General features: G+C 35.5%; 1 protein-coding gene across 6 annotated transcripts in view; it reads left to right on the top strand.

Moving 5' to 3' along the window:
- Window positions 1–14,611, top strand: part of NLGN4X (neuroligin 4 X-linked) — a 182,027-nt gene that overhangs the window by 100,781 nt on the left and 66,635 nt on the right. For 5 of the 6 annotated variants that reach the window (XM_061459844.1, XM_061459845.1, XM_061459848.1 and 2 more), the window contains one exon: window positions 2,373–2,525. The exons of the other annotated variant lie outside the window; for it this stretch is intronic. In XM_061459844.1, the coding sequence (XP_061315828.1) occupies window positions 2,373–2,525 (153 nt within the window). The remainder of the gene's footprint in view (window positions 1–2,372; window positions 2,526–14,611) is intronic. 6 annotated transcript variants of the gene reach the window in all.

Here is a 14,611-nt window from a genome sequence, read left to right as displayed (position 1 = left end):
CTTAAGACAAATATTTTTCAAATTAATTGAAAAGATAAAAATCTTGGGTAGTTTATTGGTGTGTTGTTTGTGCAGTATGTTTCTTAATCCTCTTGTTCTCAACCAATCCAAAGCGTTATTCCATGGTTTGGGGTTGTTTTTTTTTCCTGTTTTCTTCTATCTGAATTCAGTTCAAATAACTGAAATATTTGTCCCTGTTGTTTGCCTTAGAATCATGCATTCTGCATACACTATCTCTGCTTTTCCTGGGAATTCAGCTCAATTGCAGCTTATCTATCTGTACACAAAACGCCATAATAAAAATCTCAGGTCTTTGATTCACACTGATTGCCCTCTACTGTACCCCACTCATTACTGAATTACACTGTTTCTTATAAAACAACAATGCTGTTCAAAATACTCCAAAATTTCTCTGTTATTTTCTGAATAATACATTCCTATTTCTCTGCAGCATAGGTGTTTTTTTTAGAAATGATACCATAGTTTTCTATATCAAATTCTGTATTTAAGCAAAAGATAAATTAGAATCAAAACCAGAATTGCTTGAAAAACTTAAGATATATATTGGATTATGAATACGCTGTAACTAAGACTTCTTAAAAAATTAAAAATGCTAGGGTTTTTTTGTGGTTAACAAGGGCATCCACTTTAGATTTGAGAATATAAAGTGTGGAGCTCATTTCCTTTATGTTGAAGCTAATCGTGTTCCCACTGAAGGGGAAGAGGAAACCTCCTATTGACTTCAGCAGTGAAAGATTCAACCCTAAGGTAGAACTATGTAATAAGGAAAGATTAAATACAACAAACCATGCCATGAGACTTTGGAGAGAGGTAATTCAGTAGCACAAATAATTGTGTTAAATAACTCTTTGCTTTCATTTTTTCAGGGCTTAGCTTTGCTTTTACAGAAGAAACACTTTCATATAGTTAGCTGAAAATGCTCAGAATAAAAAAAAAATACATCCACTGGAATGCACCTCATTGCTTTATACGATCTGTGTAATAGCTGCATTACTCTTATAGTCACAACAATTAAGAACTTACGACAAAAAAATTTGTTCTGCTGCTCAAGTACAGTACATAAAATACAGCATGTTTTATATATGTTGTAACTCACTGCTGATCACGTTTGTTATCTTTTCTAACAATGTTCAGGAGAAGGAAGAGTTTTGGAAGATTTCAAACCTATATGCCCTACCTCTAAGTATTTAGCTCAGCTTTTAATTTCGTTACTTCCTTTTCCCACTATTCAGTACACGCCTATCCTAACCAAACACCGTGTTTTAAGCTCTGTTTTAGAATAATCAGAGACTCTGCCTTCTCTTGTATGTTATACTGTATGATTAAAAAAAGTGCTTCTATTACACATGCAGATACACCAAATTATTTGTAAAAGGTGTGTATACCTAATGGCAGCTTGCTGAGTTGCCCTCTGCTTTTTAAAGGAGCTTAGGCCCTGTTCCCACTGTTACTGTAGAACTGTCCGAACCATCTCTGGGATCAGGAACCTAACTTTTTGCTTAATAAAGGAAGAGAGATGAATACAGTACTGAATACAACTCAGTTAATCTTTATAGCTCACCATGAAGTATGAAAGTATTGCTGTCAATTTTGTGTAACTTTTTTTATAAATAAAGACCCAGTTGTTTATCTGTTTGCAAGAAGTCAAGAGCTTTTTTGCATATACAGAAGATCAACAATACCATTACAGAGCATTAATTCAAGGCTGTTCTTTAAGACTTAGCTACTATGACAAGGAAAAGCACAACACAGAAGACACCATTTGATTTCAGTACAAAAAATCTGGTCCATGAATTCACATAAATTCTGTTAACTCATATGCTATTGAAGAAGGAAAAGTGTACTATGTTTACTTCTATTGGAACAATTTGATTTTGTGATATTATCTCATACTGAACTATTGGGACTATAATTTTGACAATAATGTCTCAGTCAGGAATGCGAAAGTATAGATCATTATTCTAATTTTATTATGATATGTACAGATATTTCTGTGCTGATTTATACTTGGATAAGAATATTCTAAAAAAAGACAAGACTATTCCATAATTTGATTTTTCTCTTTAGGCTTTTAGATTTTTATATACAAATTAAATTCCTTGAAATACTGAAGATATTTCAAGTGTTCAGAGAACATTTCAGAGGAAATACTGTTTGAAGTAACCAAGAGAAATACTCAAGCTGTAACTATTAGACTTGTAGGATGACCCTGAACTGTGTAAACCAGCTGAAGTGGTGAAATTTCCTATTGAAAACATAGGAAATACTTTTAGCACTGTTACAAATTGTTAATACCATATTTCCATATCTTTTATTACTTTATTATGTTTTCCTTACTTGAATTTTTTCAGACATTCATGATCAGAACAGCAAGAAACCCGTTATGGTCTACATCCATGGTGGATCTTACATGGAGGGTACTGGCAATATGATTGATGGCAGCATTCTCGCAAGTTATGGAAATGTCATTGTTATCACTCTCAATTACAGGCTGGGGGTTCTAGGTAAGTGACTCTTTTCTTCATCACCAATTTCATAGAAAGATGTGATTGCTTTATTTATTGATTGATTGATCCTACATCCTTGGGCTAGTTTTAAAACAGACCACTCTTGGTGGTGGATTTTGAATTCTGTTCAATATTTTATGGAAACTGGGCTAAGTTACTTTCTTTTTGACAGGCCCCTTCACCTTAGACAAAAATGAGTGGATATTTATAATGATGTTAGGGCTAGTTTATTTTAAATTTGTCATTAGGTCATGCTTGCTCTTGGCTTACTGATTTAACAAGTTTTGAAAACTTGCATCTTTTTCTTATTAAAATCTTCTTGATTCCATGTAAAGAAAAATAAATTAACCAAGGATGAGGACTCACCAATTTGAAAACAATGGGTAATGATAGGAAGAGGAAAATGTTAATGTTTATCTGTATTTATTATTGTTGTGTGCAGGTTTTTGGGGTAGATGATACAAAGGTAATACAGACAAAACAAGCTATATACCCTGATTAAATTTATGTTGCAGATAATATGGAGTCAAGAAGTAATGTAACGTTATCTTTTTAAATATAAAGAACTCCATAATGATGAATTATAATATTGAGATAGTTTGATATTTCTTTCAAATAGAAAAACTGCATCTTCTTGACATTATAAAAATTCCTCTGTCAGCACTAGATTGAATAACAAAATAACCTTAGATCCATGACAATACACCACAAGTCTTTTCTGCTGCCTGTGTGATTCTAGCTCCTGGATGTTTGCACATACCAGGCTCCTCTCCACATGAAGGTTTATTTATTGAGGTTATACTTTGCCATAGAAATTTAAACTAAAAATTTGCTCATAACAGCAAACATTAGAGTTTATTTATCTTATTGAAGAAAACATATACTTTGTATAGAATAGCATATAGACTGCTCAAATGTTCATATTTACAGCATTTTACATATGCAAGGTAAGGTGTAACAATTTTGTTTGTGTTTTTTTTTTTTATTTAGAATGGCATTTACAAAGGTTTTTTTTAATCTTTCTTGATAGCAAAGTTGATTCATATTCTTGGCATGCACGATTTTGAAACACAGGAAACTTCTTTTGCTGAGTTATCTATTAACGTGGTTAATGTGTTTCAAGAATGTTCTAGCACATCAGAGTACTATGTACAGATGCATTCCTATAAGAAACAGAAAAGTATTGGAAGATTTTAAATGGATTAATAAAAAAAATACAGTTATGTTTGGCATTAAATACTGCTTTTCAACAGTGGCAGTCAAGCTTTTAAGACACTATGGAATTTAATCTTTGTTATAGAAGATCTGTGATTGAATTAGAAGAACAAAAGAAATTCAGAATATACACATAGAATTTAAAAAATCCAGAGAATTGTGTTTTATGAGTGTATTTCAGTTTTTAATTCCTTGATGAAATGTAAATATGATCCTGAGAACTCACTAGGTTCTGTCTGACATTGGAAGATAGGTGAATTCCAGGTATTTTTTACTTGCTTAGTAAGTAAGAAAAAGAAAACAAAAAATTCTTCAGGTAAACGACAATGTGGAAAACAAACTGTTATTATGAAAGTTAAAAAACTAGTATAATTATTACAGCATGCAGTTTGAAAGATTGACAAGATTTGTATCTATTCTAGTCTAGATTATCTTCTTTTTGAAAGATATCTTTATTTCTGTAAATCTGCTGTGTTTCAGTTGCACTGAATTTATAACTTTATACAAGAGGACACATGCAAACCTGATTTTAATGGCAGAGGTGTGTAATTCTGTATCTATTATCGCTTCCTTTGGTGGAGGAATATGCCTTGAATTGTTCACATTAATGAGTTACTGATGACCCTTGATAAATAGACAGATAGATAGATAGATAGATAGATAGATAGATAGATAGATAGATAGATAGATAGAACGACTAATCTTTCCTTCCTTTGGAAAATTATCACTTGAATTGAATGGACCTGAATGTGGGACATCATACTTCCAATAAATGTTGGTTCTGTTCTTGAGGCACATTAAATTGTTTCCTTTCAGTCTATATAGTGTCATTAACAACAGTAGATAGAAAATCTATTAGGACTGCACAGATAATCACTGGATGATAGTAGCCAGACAAATCATGGAATCATACAACGGTTTGTGTTGGAAGGGACCCAAAAGATCATCCAGTCCACCCCACCGACATGGGAAGGCATATCTGTCACTACATCAGGTTGCTCAAAGCTCCATAGCTCCATCCAGCCCAACTTTGAATACTTCCAGGTGTGTGGCACAACTTCTCTGGACAACCTGTTCCAGTGCCTTTAGCACCCTCATTATGAAAAATTTCTGCCTTCTATTCAATCTAAGTCTACCCTCTTTCAGTTTCAAACCATTACCCCTTGTCCTGTCACTACAGGTCTTGGTAAGAATTCTCTCTTCATCTTTTTCATAAGCCCCCTTTACATATTGAAAGTCCTCACTAAGGTCTTCAGGGAGCCTTCATTTCTTCAGGCTGAACAATCCCAACTCAGCCTTTCTTCTTAATAGAGGTGTTCCAGACTTCTGATAATTTCTGTGGTCCTCCTCTGCACTCCAACAGGTCCATGTCTTTCTTGTACTGGGGACTCCAGAACTGGATTCACTGCTCCAGGTGCAGTCTTACAAGAGCAGAGAGGCAGAAGCACTTGCTGGCCATGCTTCTTTTGATGCAACCCAGGATACAATTGCCTTTCTGGGATGCAAGTTCACATTGCTGGCTCATGTCCAATTCTTTCATCCACCTATATCCCCAAGCCCTTCCCTGCAGGACTGCTCTCAATCCATTCATCACTCAATCTATATTGATATTGGGGTTTGCTCTTAATGCGGGGTGCAGGACCTTGCACTTGGCCTTGTTGTCAAGGCTGTCAAGCTCCCTCTATATGGTATAGCACATTAAGTGCTCCCTCTATCATACCAAATGCACTACTCATCTTTGCATTGTCCACACACTTGAAGAGGCAACTGCTGCTGATCTGCTGCTACTAGCATCATCTTCCCAAGGTTTAAACTGTGCGGTCAAATCCCAGTTTGAGATCCTGGGGTCAAATTGATAACTTGATTACATATGTTTGAGAAAATCTGGATTTTGGAAATGTATTTTTCATACATGAGGGAAAATGAAAATTATTAAGGACCAATTTACCTAACTATCCTTCACTGAGTTTGGCCTAAAGAAGTACCTATACAGCCATGGTATATTTGTCAAGGTAATAGAATATAAACTATATGTGTTTCTTTTACTGCCTTCTGATATAATGTAATTTTAGTTACATTTAATGAAATCTGTGATCATCCTATAAGTTAGTAGAAGTCTTATGATTTATAAAGACCTGGTTTTAATACAGCACACTGAACCCCTTTAACTTTAAAACTGTTTTTTAGCAGGCATGATAAAGACTAGGTTCCTCCATCTTTAGTTGGCAAAAATCTGGTTGCCTGTTAGCTAAACTGAGATACTGAAAATTCTAGTCTCAGGTTAATCAGAAAGCAGGCATCCTACACAGAAAAAAAGGCTTTACATGACCTTCAGGGCTATAAAACATTTTAACTGGATAATGGAGAGCAATATCTTAATATCTATCTTTTTTTCTTCCATGTGGGTAAAAGGTAAGGCTTTAGATTGTGCTGTAACTCCAGAATACAGAGACAACTGAGAGTTCTAAAAAGAACTGTCGTGGTTTAAACCCAGTCAGGTAATTCGTTCGCTCACTTCCCCCCCTTTCTTGCCCTCCCCCTGCTCTCGGAGGGGCGGAGAGGAGAATCAAAAGAATGCAACTCCCACGGGTTGAGATAAGAACAGTTTAGTAACTAAGGTATAACACAAATCACTACTGCTACCACCAATGATAATAATGATAAAGGAAATAACAAGGGAACAGAATACAACACCTCACCACCCGCTGACCGATAACTCGCCCCCCAAGCCCGACCAAGCTCCGACCGATACCTCCTCCAACCCTGCAGTCTCCCAGCCCTTCCGGCTCACTCCCAGTTACATCCTGGGCATGACGTGCTGTGGTATGGAATACCTCTTTGGTCAGTTTGGGTCAGGTGTCCTGTCTCTGCTTCCTCCTGGCTTCCCCTCCTCCCTGGCAGAGCATGAGGCTCACAAAGTCCTTGGCCAAACCAAAACATCTCTATCAGCTCTGTTCCCGAGCCGAAAGTCAAAACACTGCACTGCACCAGCTACCAAGGAGGAGAAACATGACTGCTACTGCTGAACCCAGGACACAAACCACATTTCGTCTACATCTTGAATAACTGCAGAGCTCTCTGGGAGTAAGTACTTCATCTCTCCCTCTCTCTCTGTGTTCCCATAGCACAACAGCAAAATAGCAGACAGCTGGGCGAGAGACTTACCAACTTCTTAATTATCCCTCTCTGTCCTTTGAGTAAAAGTACTTCTGGAATTACTGTTCCTGAGATTTCTAGACCCCCCCCCAAGCTTGCATGCAGCAATAATAGGGTTGTTGATGTTATTCAAAAGTCCTTATTTTGACTTACGAGTATAATTTTGTATTTATCAAAATACATTCCATGGATAGGATCTTTCTGGGACAATAAAACAGAAAGTTAAAGCTTTTCCTCTTACTTATTTTAGTGGACACTGTTCAAAAAGTAGAGTGCTGCTGTGCTAAGTTTAATTTCTCATGCACTTTAGGGTTTGTGAGGATCCTGCATCTGCCAGCTCAGTAGTTTCTGTTGCTACTCATACCTCACCATGGTGGCAGCTGAAGACACTGCTGGAGTTAGGGGAAATTCCTAACTTGTCCCAGTGCAAGTCAGTGCTCCTGTATCTTGATAAATTGCATACTACAACACACAGAAGTAATAAATTCCACTGTCTCCACCCCCACATCCCATGCTTTGTGCACTGTGTAGGATGATAGAATTTTTTATAATAATTTTAAGTTATTCAACTGTTGAGTTGAATTTTCAGAATTCCAAAAGTATATATGGAATTATTTAACTGAAATAATGGAAATTCAGCAGAGTAGAGAATAAGGCAAAATAAATATACTAATTCAAAGAATGTTATAATATTACAGAAAATGGGATGGTTTGAATATCCTGACTCAGTCTAGGTATTGCTCAATTCCTCTTAATTATCTACTGTCTTAGTCTTCATGGATGTGCTTTAAGAAGAAATTATATCTTTCCAACCTATCTATAAACACAGTTTTAGTGCCCTTTTCAGGATTATGTTGGCAGGAAAAATACAGAAGTGGAACTATGTTAATTACTGTTTTACAGTGACATGACCTGAATTCTCTGTTTCATGGTGAGACATATGCTTAATTCCCATTTAGCTTGTGTATCAGTAAAAATTAAATCTGAGAAATCACCCTTCATCCAAAAAGTAACCCAAACAACTAAACCCTAAAAAACAATAAAACCAAAGACTTAAAGCCCTAGCATAATTTTTTAATGCAGTTAAATTGAGTCATGGTATTACACACTTTGAAGAACAAAAAAATCCTATCTTCAAAAAATTTTAATATTCAAATATGAATGTTACATTCTTGTGTGAGCTATTAAAGGCAAACAAAAGATGAATTCTAGAAATGTGAACTGGGCATTTTGGAATCCAGGATCTTATTACAGAAAAAAAAGGAAAAGCAAAACCTGGGATGAATTCTAGAAATATGAAACAGGTATTCTGGAAACCAGAGTTAAGTGAAACATCTACTTCAGTAAATGAGAGACACTCAAGAGTTCAAAACTGTAAAATTGACTTAGTGTTTCCAAGACCCTTTGCAGTTTACCATTTTCTTCCTCTTAGAATTCCGAGTCATGCAGATTAAAAATAGCCTGTCTCTTATCTATCTGGCTTTTGGGCAATAAGCATTCATTTTAAGTAGTCCATTTTAAGTAGTCTATCTGAAAAGGCTGAACTTCCTTTTAATAGAAATTATATCCACATTCAATTATAGATCATACTAGGCAGTGTAATATAAAAATTTGCACTCAATGTTAACATGCTGTGGGGTAGTTCTAGTTTACTTAGTTTACATTTCGTAGTATTGCGTGCATGTGAAAGCATGGCTGTCATCACTTCAACATTTCTGTCAGCGTCAAGGTGTGACTCTGTCTAGATTGAAATTATATATGAATTTATGACAATAAAAATGTGATAATTCTTTCATAGTATATGTTAATTTAACTATTAATTCAGTAATTTTCCTTATTTTTCCTGTAATAACACTGAAAAGTAAGAATTTTCTGCATTGTAATCTGTTTGCAAAAATCATGCGTTTAGGTGCTTTATCTATGTTTTTTGTGAATCCCTAATTACTTATTTGAAACTGGGTGATTTTATACTTAACCTGGGTAGTAATCATTCTGTATTAGTAATATGCATCAGGAATTATTATTTCAGAATTTGCAGACAGTCAGTAGTGAAACTCTGTATTTTAAAAGCTGTAAGTTTTTTTAGACTGGAACTATATTTATATGTAGTTTCACTTTGTTAGCACCAAGTGGAGCTTTTGCTTGAAAGTTTGCAAGAAGAGCTTAAAGTTAGGGTTAAATTTCTCACATATACCTATAAAGTAGGCTGAGTGAGTGAAAAGCTTGGAGTATAGCCTGGCAACTATTGTTTATTTTTGTATTTAACTCATGGATTTTATGTTACTATTACAAAACTCATAAATTAACTCAGTGACAGTGAAACCTGGTATAAATCTGAAGATATTGATTTACTCTCATTGTCTTAATTGAGATAAATTGACAATAAAAGAAGTGTAAGAAGCTATTGAAATAACCTATGATTAAGCAATTGTCACTACAAAATGATAGTTGGTAAAAAAAGTGATAGTAAAGTTCAAGCAAAGTTCAAATTTCCTTCAACAACTAATACAGTATGTTCCGATTCAATAATCCCCCCCAAAAAAAAACCTAACTAACTCTTGCTATAAAAACTTCCATTTCATCTTTGTTATTGGCAAATCTATTTAAACTTGGACTTACATTTGTTCTTCTCACAGCTGCAGAATTTCAGTATGAACTTTAAGCAGGTAAATGAAAGTTACTGGTTGTTCATGCTTCCCAGGATGTGCTGGCCTGCTCTGCAGTTTTTCCCAAAAAATCTAATCTTGAAGAAATAATAAACCATCCAGTTGATTTTTCTTTGACACTTATCCAAGCTTCTGATAGCCAGCAGGCAGTTGTGCAGGACAACTTGTGGTAGGGACTTACAGCTTACCTACCACACTATTGCTCTTTTTCTTCTCTGCGCAACTAATACTCCTTTTTGCAGGACTTAATCTGATTAAAGTTTGCCGTTTTGGGAACTGTAAAAGAGGTTGGAAGCCACAACACGGCACAGGCTGGAGTGCATACCATAGAATCATAGAATAGTTAGGGTTGGAAAGGACCTTAAGATCATGTAGTTCCACCCCCCCAAGGCTGTGTGGAGACCTCGTAGCAGCCTTCCAGTATCTGAAGGGGGCCTATAGGGATGCTGGAGAGGGACTCTTCATTAGGGACTGTAGTGATAGGACAAGGGGTAACGGGTTCAAACTTAAACAGGGGAAGTTTAGTTTGGATATAAGGAAGAAGTTCCTTACTATGAGGGTGGTGAGGCACTGGAATGGGTTACCCAAGGAAGTTGTGAATGCTCCATCCCTGGTGTTCAAGACCAGGTTGGACGAAGCCTTGGGTGACATGGTCTAGTGTGAGGTGTCCCTGCCCATGGCAGGGGGGTTGGAACTAGATGATCTTAAGGTCCTTTCCAACCCTAAGTATTCTATGATTCTATCAAATCAAAATCATACTTTTTTTTAAGTAATTAAGGAGTTATAATGTTCACAAGAGAAAAAATGGAGGAAAGAGACTGTGAGAAATCTGAAATACTCTTGAATCTGTGCAAGAAATCTTCGAGTGGAAAGGAAGGACTCTTTCATTGTTTTCTTTTCTTTTGCTTCATATTTTGGAGAACCTAGTCAGTCAGAACATTGGACTTCTTTTATAATGCTGTTCATATCTATGCCCTGGATTCTGTGGTGAGATAGATTATAAGGACTCTATTGCATATTGTCCGCAGTGTTCATTTGTCACTTCTTTTTCCTTTTTAGTATCTATTATGCAGTATACATAACTTGACTTGTTAGCTTGAATCATAACAATTTTATTAATTAAAAACTGAAACTTTACATTCGACTTCATGTCAGTCAAAAGAAGGTGAACTCTTTAGAATGCTGTTATATAATAGAACAAGCATAAGGGAGAAGGGAGTTTCCTTCTATAATTTAAAATATTTTGATGATATGGATGTAAAATATTTTCACAATATTTTTTAGATTCCCACAGTTTAATTTAGAGCATCGACCTGAAATGCAGTGGTAATATATTGGTAATATACACATTGTTTATTTTGTAGCTTATTACAGAAAAAGAACTGTGGTTGAAGTTCTGAGTGCATTGAAGTCCATAATAAATTTACTAGCCAACTTAAGTGTGCCAAGATTTCAGTGTATTGAATCCTTTTATTTCGTAGGAAATCACCAATATGATAGTCTGTGTTTTTAAACAGAGTTGTATAGTTTCTTCAAAAGTGTAAATGCATGCTTTTATAAAGATTCTGCCTGACTAAAAGAAATACATGCTAAATCTTTTATTTTGTATTAGATCCTCCATAATTGCAGGGGGTTGCAATATTTTATAGAGAAATTAGAGGGGAAAAAGTATAAAGTGTAACTCAATCTAACCAACTCTTGGAAGTGAGCCTGGCAAGCAAAGCAGAATGGCAAAAATGTGTGTGACGTAGCTGGTAATGTCAGTATGGTGCTCATACTGCATGAGAAGGGGAACGGCACTGTGCAATGGTTCATAGAGTTAAAGTTGCATGATGGCACTGTGCAACAAAATATACTCTTGGAAGGATAACACAAAACAAATGCATTATATCCCGAAATACTTCAGACCCTCATGTCATTCCTTGCAATCACACACTGTCAGGCACTGAAGGATCAGAATTTTACTGCTTTACAATACTGTATAAATCTCAACTCTATTGTACTAGCCACTATATGAATATAAAGAGTATAGAGCTGAAACTGTGATCCCTGTGTGTCTGGGGGCTTCTGTTTCAGAACAGGCAATGGGTTTTTTTGTTTCAATAGCTCCAAATGCCTGTATAAGGTATCTGAGCATATTGAACGAATAAAGCTTTCCCTAGTGATGGATGTTAAGTGGGTACTTCAATAGATATATGCAGGTAAAGGCTACCAGCAGAGACAGGTGATCAATTTTCATCTTTTCATTTCTGCTTTCTAATTGAAAATGATGACTTCCATTTAGGGAATGAAAAGAATGTGTGCTTTTGGCTCTCATTAGTGCCAGGTCGCCTGTAATAGCACTAGTTCGTTTTACAACAGCCAAAAAAATGGTTTCAGAGTTGTCTATTTTATTTTTATTTTCCCTCCATTTGCCACAACATCTGGTAATCATATTATATATTTTGCCTAAAACTGGGTACCCCTTTTGGGAACTGGGAAAAGGGTAAAATAAAAGCTTATACTTAAGCAGAACTTAAGAGGATAAGAGAATAAAAACAGAAGGAACATAAGTTACTTGACTGATACAATATTAATTTGCATAAAATCAGATCTTAGACATGTAAAAAAAATCAAAACCAATCTCTAAGTAAGCTGCATAAATCTGTGTTTTCGTTTCTATTATGAATGTCAAACTACTGTTTAACATTTACTCAGGTATGGAACACTGTTTTTGCAACAATACCATAAGTATACTTTTTCACATTTCCTTTTTGTTCCATGTATAACAAACAATAACTGTAAATATTTGTTCTCTGTGAAAATATTTTTGAATAGGAAGTATTGACCTAACTTCCTCATGTTTCTGTTTATACTATCATCTATAACTGAGTTTCCATTAAAATGCATTTGAATAGACTAGACTAAAATCGAATAGACTAGAATAGAGTAGAATATATCTGGATCCCAGGGGGAATAGACCTCTGTCTCCATTTCCCCTCCTCAGGAAGTTGTAAAGGGCAGTGAGGTGCCCCCTCAGTCCCTTCTTCTCCAAACCAGAAAACCTCTGAATCCTCAGGCACTCCTTCCAGCCTTTTCACCAGCTTTGTTGCCCTCCTGATTGCCCTGACTGTTGCCCACAGTACTCAAAGTGAGGCCACACCAGCACTGAACATGGTGGGCAAATCGCCTCTTTTGAGCGACTAGTTATTCTGCGTTTGATGCACCCCAGGATGTGGTTTGCCCTCCTGGCTGCCAGGGCACACTGCTGGCTCCTGTTGAGCCTGCTGTTGACTAGGAATCTCAGATCCCTTTCTGTAAGGCTGTTTTCCAACCACTACCAATTTATACTTGTGATTTTTTCTTGAGATTTTGTTCAAGGACCATTTGAAATGCCAGCTAATTTTACTGTCATCTTTATAGTGCCTACTGAAGCCAGCTAGCCATGCCTGTTTCTGACACGAGAAAATCAAACCTAGCTAGCCTTTTACTGTTCTACAAGTGCTGCTGATTTCTCTTAGGCCTCTTTATAAGTTATTTATTAAAAATCTATCTTCATAAAGGATAGTTTTATTAAAATTCAATAATTTGCCCCCCTTTATGACCTTCATGGAGGATATGTATATGGAAAATATTTATGAGAATTATCTAGAGGTTTACTTCAAATACAGTCTTCTAAAAGAGAAAGTTTATAGAGAAGAAAAAAATTTGTTGTGCATGCCTGCTAAAATAACACAGAGCATGAATTATTATTTCATCGTCATAACTGCATTCAATATATTCAGTAACCTGTGGGACAATTTTTTTCTCACATTCATGATGAAATCCTGCTGTTTAAATCAATAGGGCTTTTACCTTTCAATTTAAGGCATCCAGTTTTCACCTTCAGATGTCTTCCTTAAAAGGCAACACCTTCTATTACTGCAGAGTACATCTTCCTTTAATTTTAATAACTTGACTCTGTCATTTGCAAAGATAATCAAAGGAAGCAAATCACTCAGACAAAGAAGTATCTCAGTCTGGTAATCAGTTACCTATATAGCTGACTCATCAAGGACAAATTGCCTGCATCTTGGTGTCTGTCAAAAGGCGGTACCTAAAAGAAGGATATATTAGAATTCCCATCTCTAAAAGTATCTTCTGTGTCATCTCAAGAAGGAAAATTTACATTTAGAAACATAACAAGGTAAGTTACCACAGAAGTTATAAATTGGTGACATTTTACCCTTTCCACTTTCTGAAGGCAGTACTCAGCGTGCATGACTTTGATATACCCTGCCTAAGGGAAATTAAATTGATGGCTTAGGGAAATATATAGAGAGATATTGCTTTAGGAATTCAAATGCATCATTTATGTAATTCTGTTTATAAGAAGTAGAAGATAAAAGGCAGGATCAGAAAAATGAGAAATAGCAATTTTGTTTAATATAGTTGATATGTATACAAAATAATATATTTAGAAAACAACTGAGCTTTATTTTCACCCTTTATTGATGAAATGTAACATGCTGACTGTTTTTTAATGGAAAAGCAGATTACAGAAAAAAACTTTTGAGCAGGGTCTTTGGTTAGTCTTGCTGATCACTAACACCTGACATTGCTTGATAATGTAACTGACACAGGATGGTTCAGTGGAAAGTTCCTGTACTCAAGAGTACCTTAACAGAAAGTAGATGCTACTCAGCATGCTGGTAAGCGAGTTGGGATTTTCTGACTTTCTTTTTTTTTCAATTTGTAAGGGCAATTGCAGGATCAGCTTGAACTATATCAATATTCATATATTGAACTATATCAATATTCTAATGCAGTCTGCAGTTCATATTCTAAATAATTGCTTTCCATGTTTCCTGTTTTACTTTTTCCTCCATACCTCCTGAAATAGAATTGTCAATCAAAAGTAGTTCACAATGACAACATCCTTCAAGTGGCAAGGCTGATGTGCAGATGTTAAACAAATTTGGTTAACTTGTCTGTAAGCAACTACTTATACTTTAGCAATGGGGTCATTTCACAAAATCTCACAAAACATTCAAAAATATATTGGTTTTGTTGTATCTTGAATATGTC

The sequence above is a fragment of the Pezoporus flaviventris genome, unplaced genomic scaffold (genome assembly GCF_033815535.1).
Source record: "Pezoporus flaviventris isolate CSIRO_AGI_PZ_B2104156 unplaced genomic scaffold, CSIRO_AGI_Pfla_v1 ptg000030l, whole genome shotgun sequence".
Lineage (NCBI taxonomy): Eukaryota > Metazoa > Chordata > Aves > Psittaciformes > Psittacidae > Pezoporus > Pezoporus flaviventris.
Note: the sequence above shows the minus strand (reverse complement) of the source record. Positions and strands in the feature narration are given on the sequence as shown.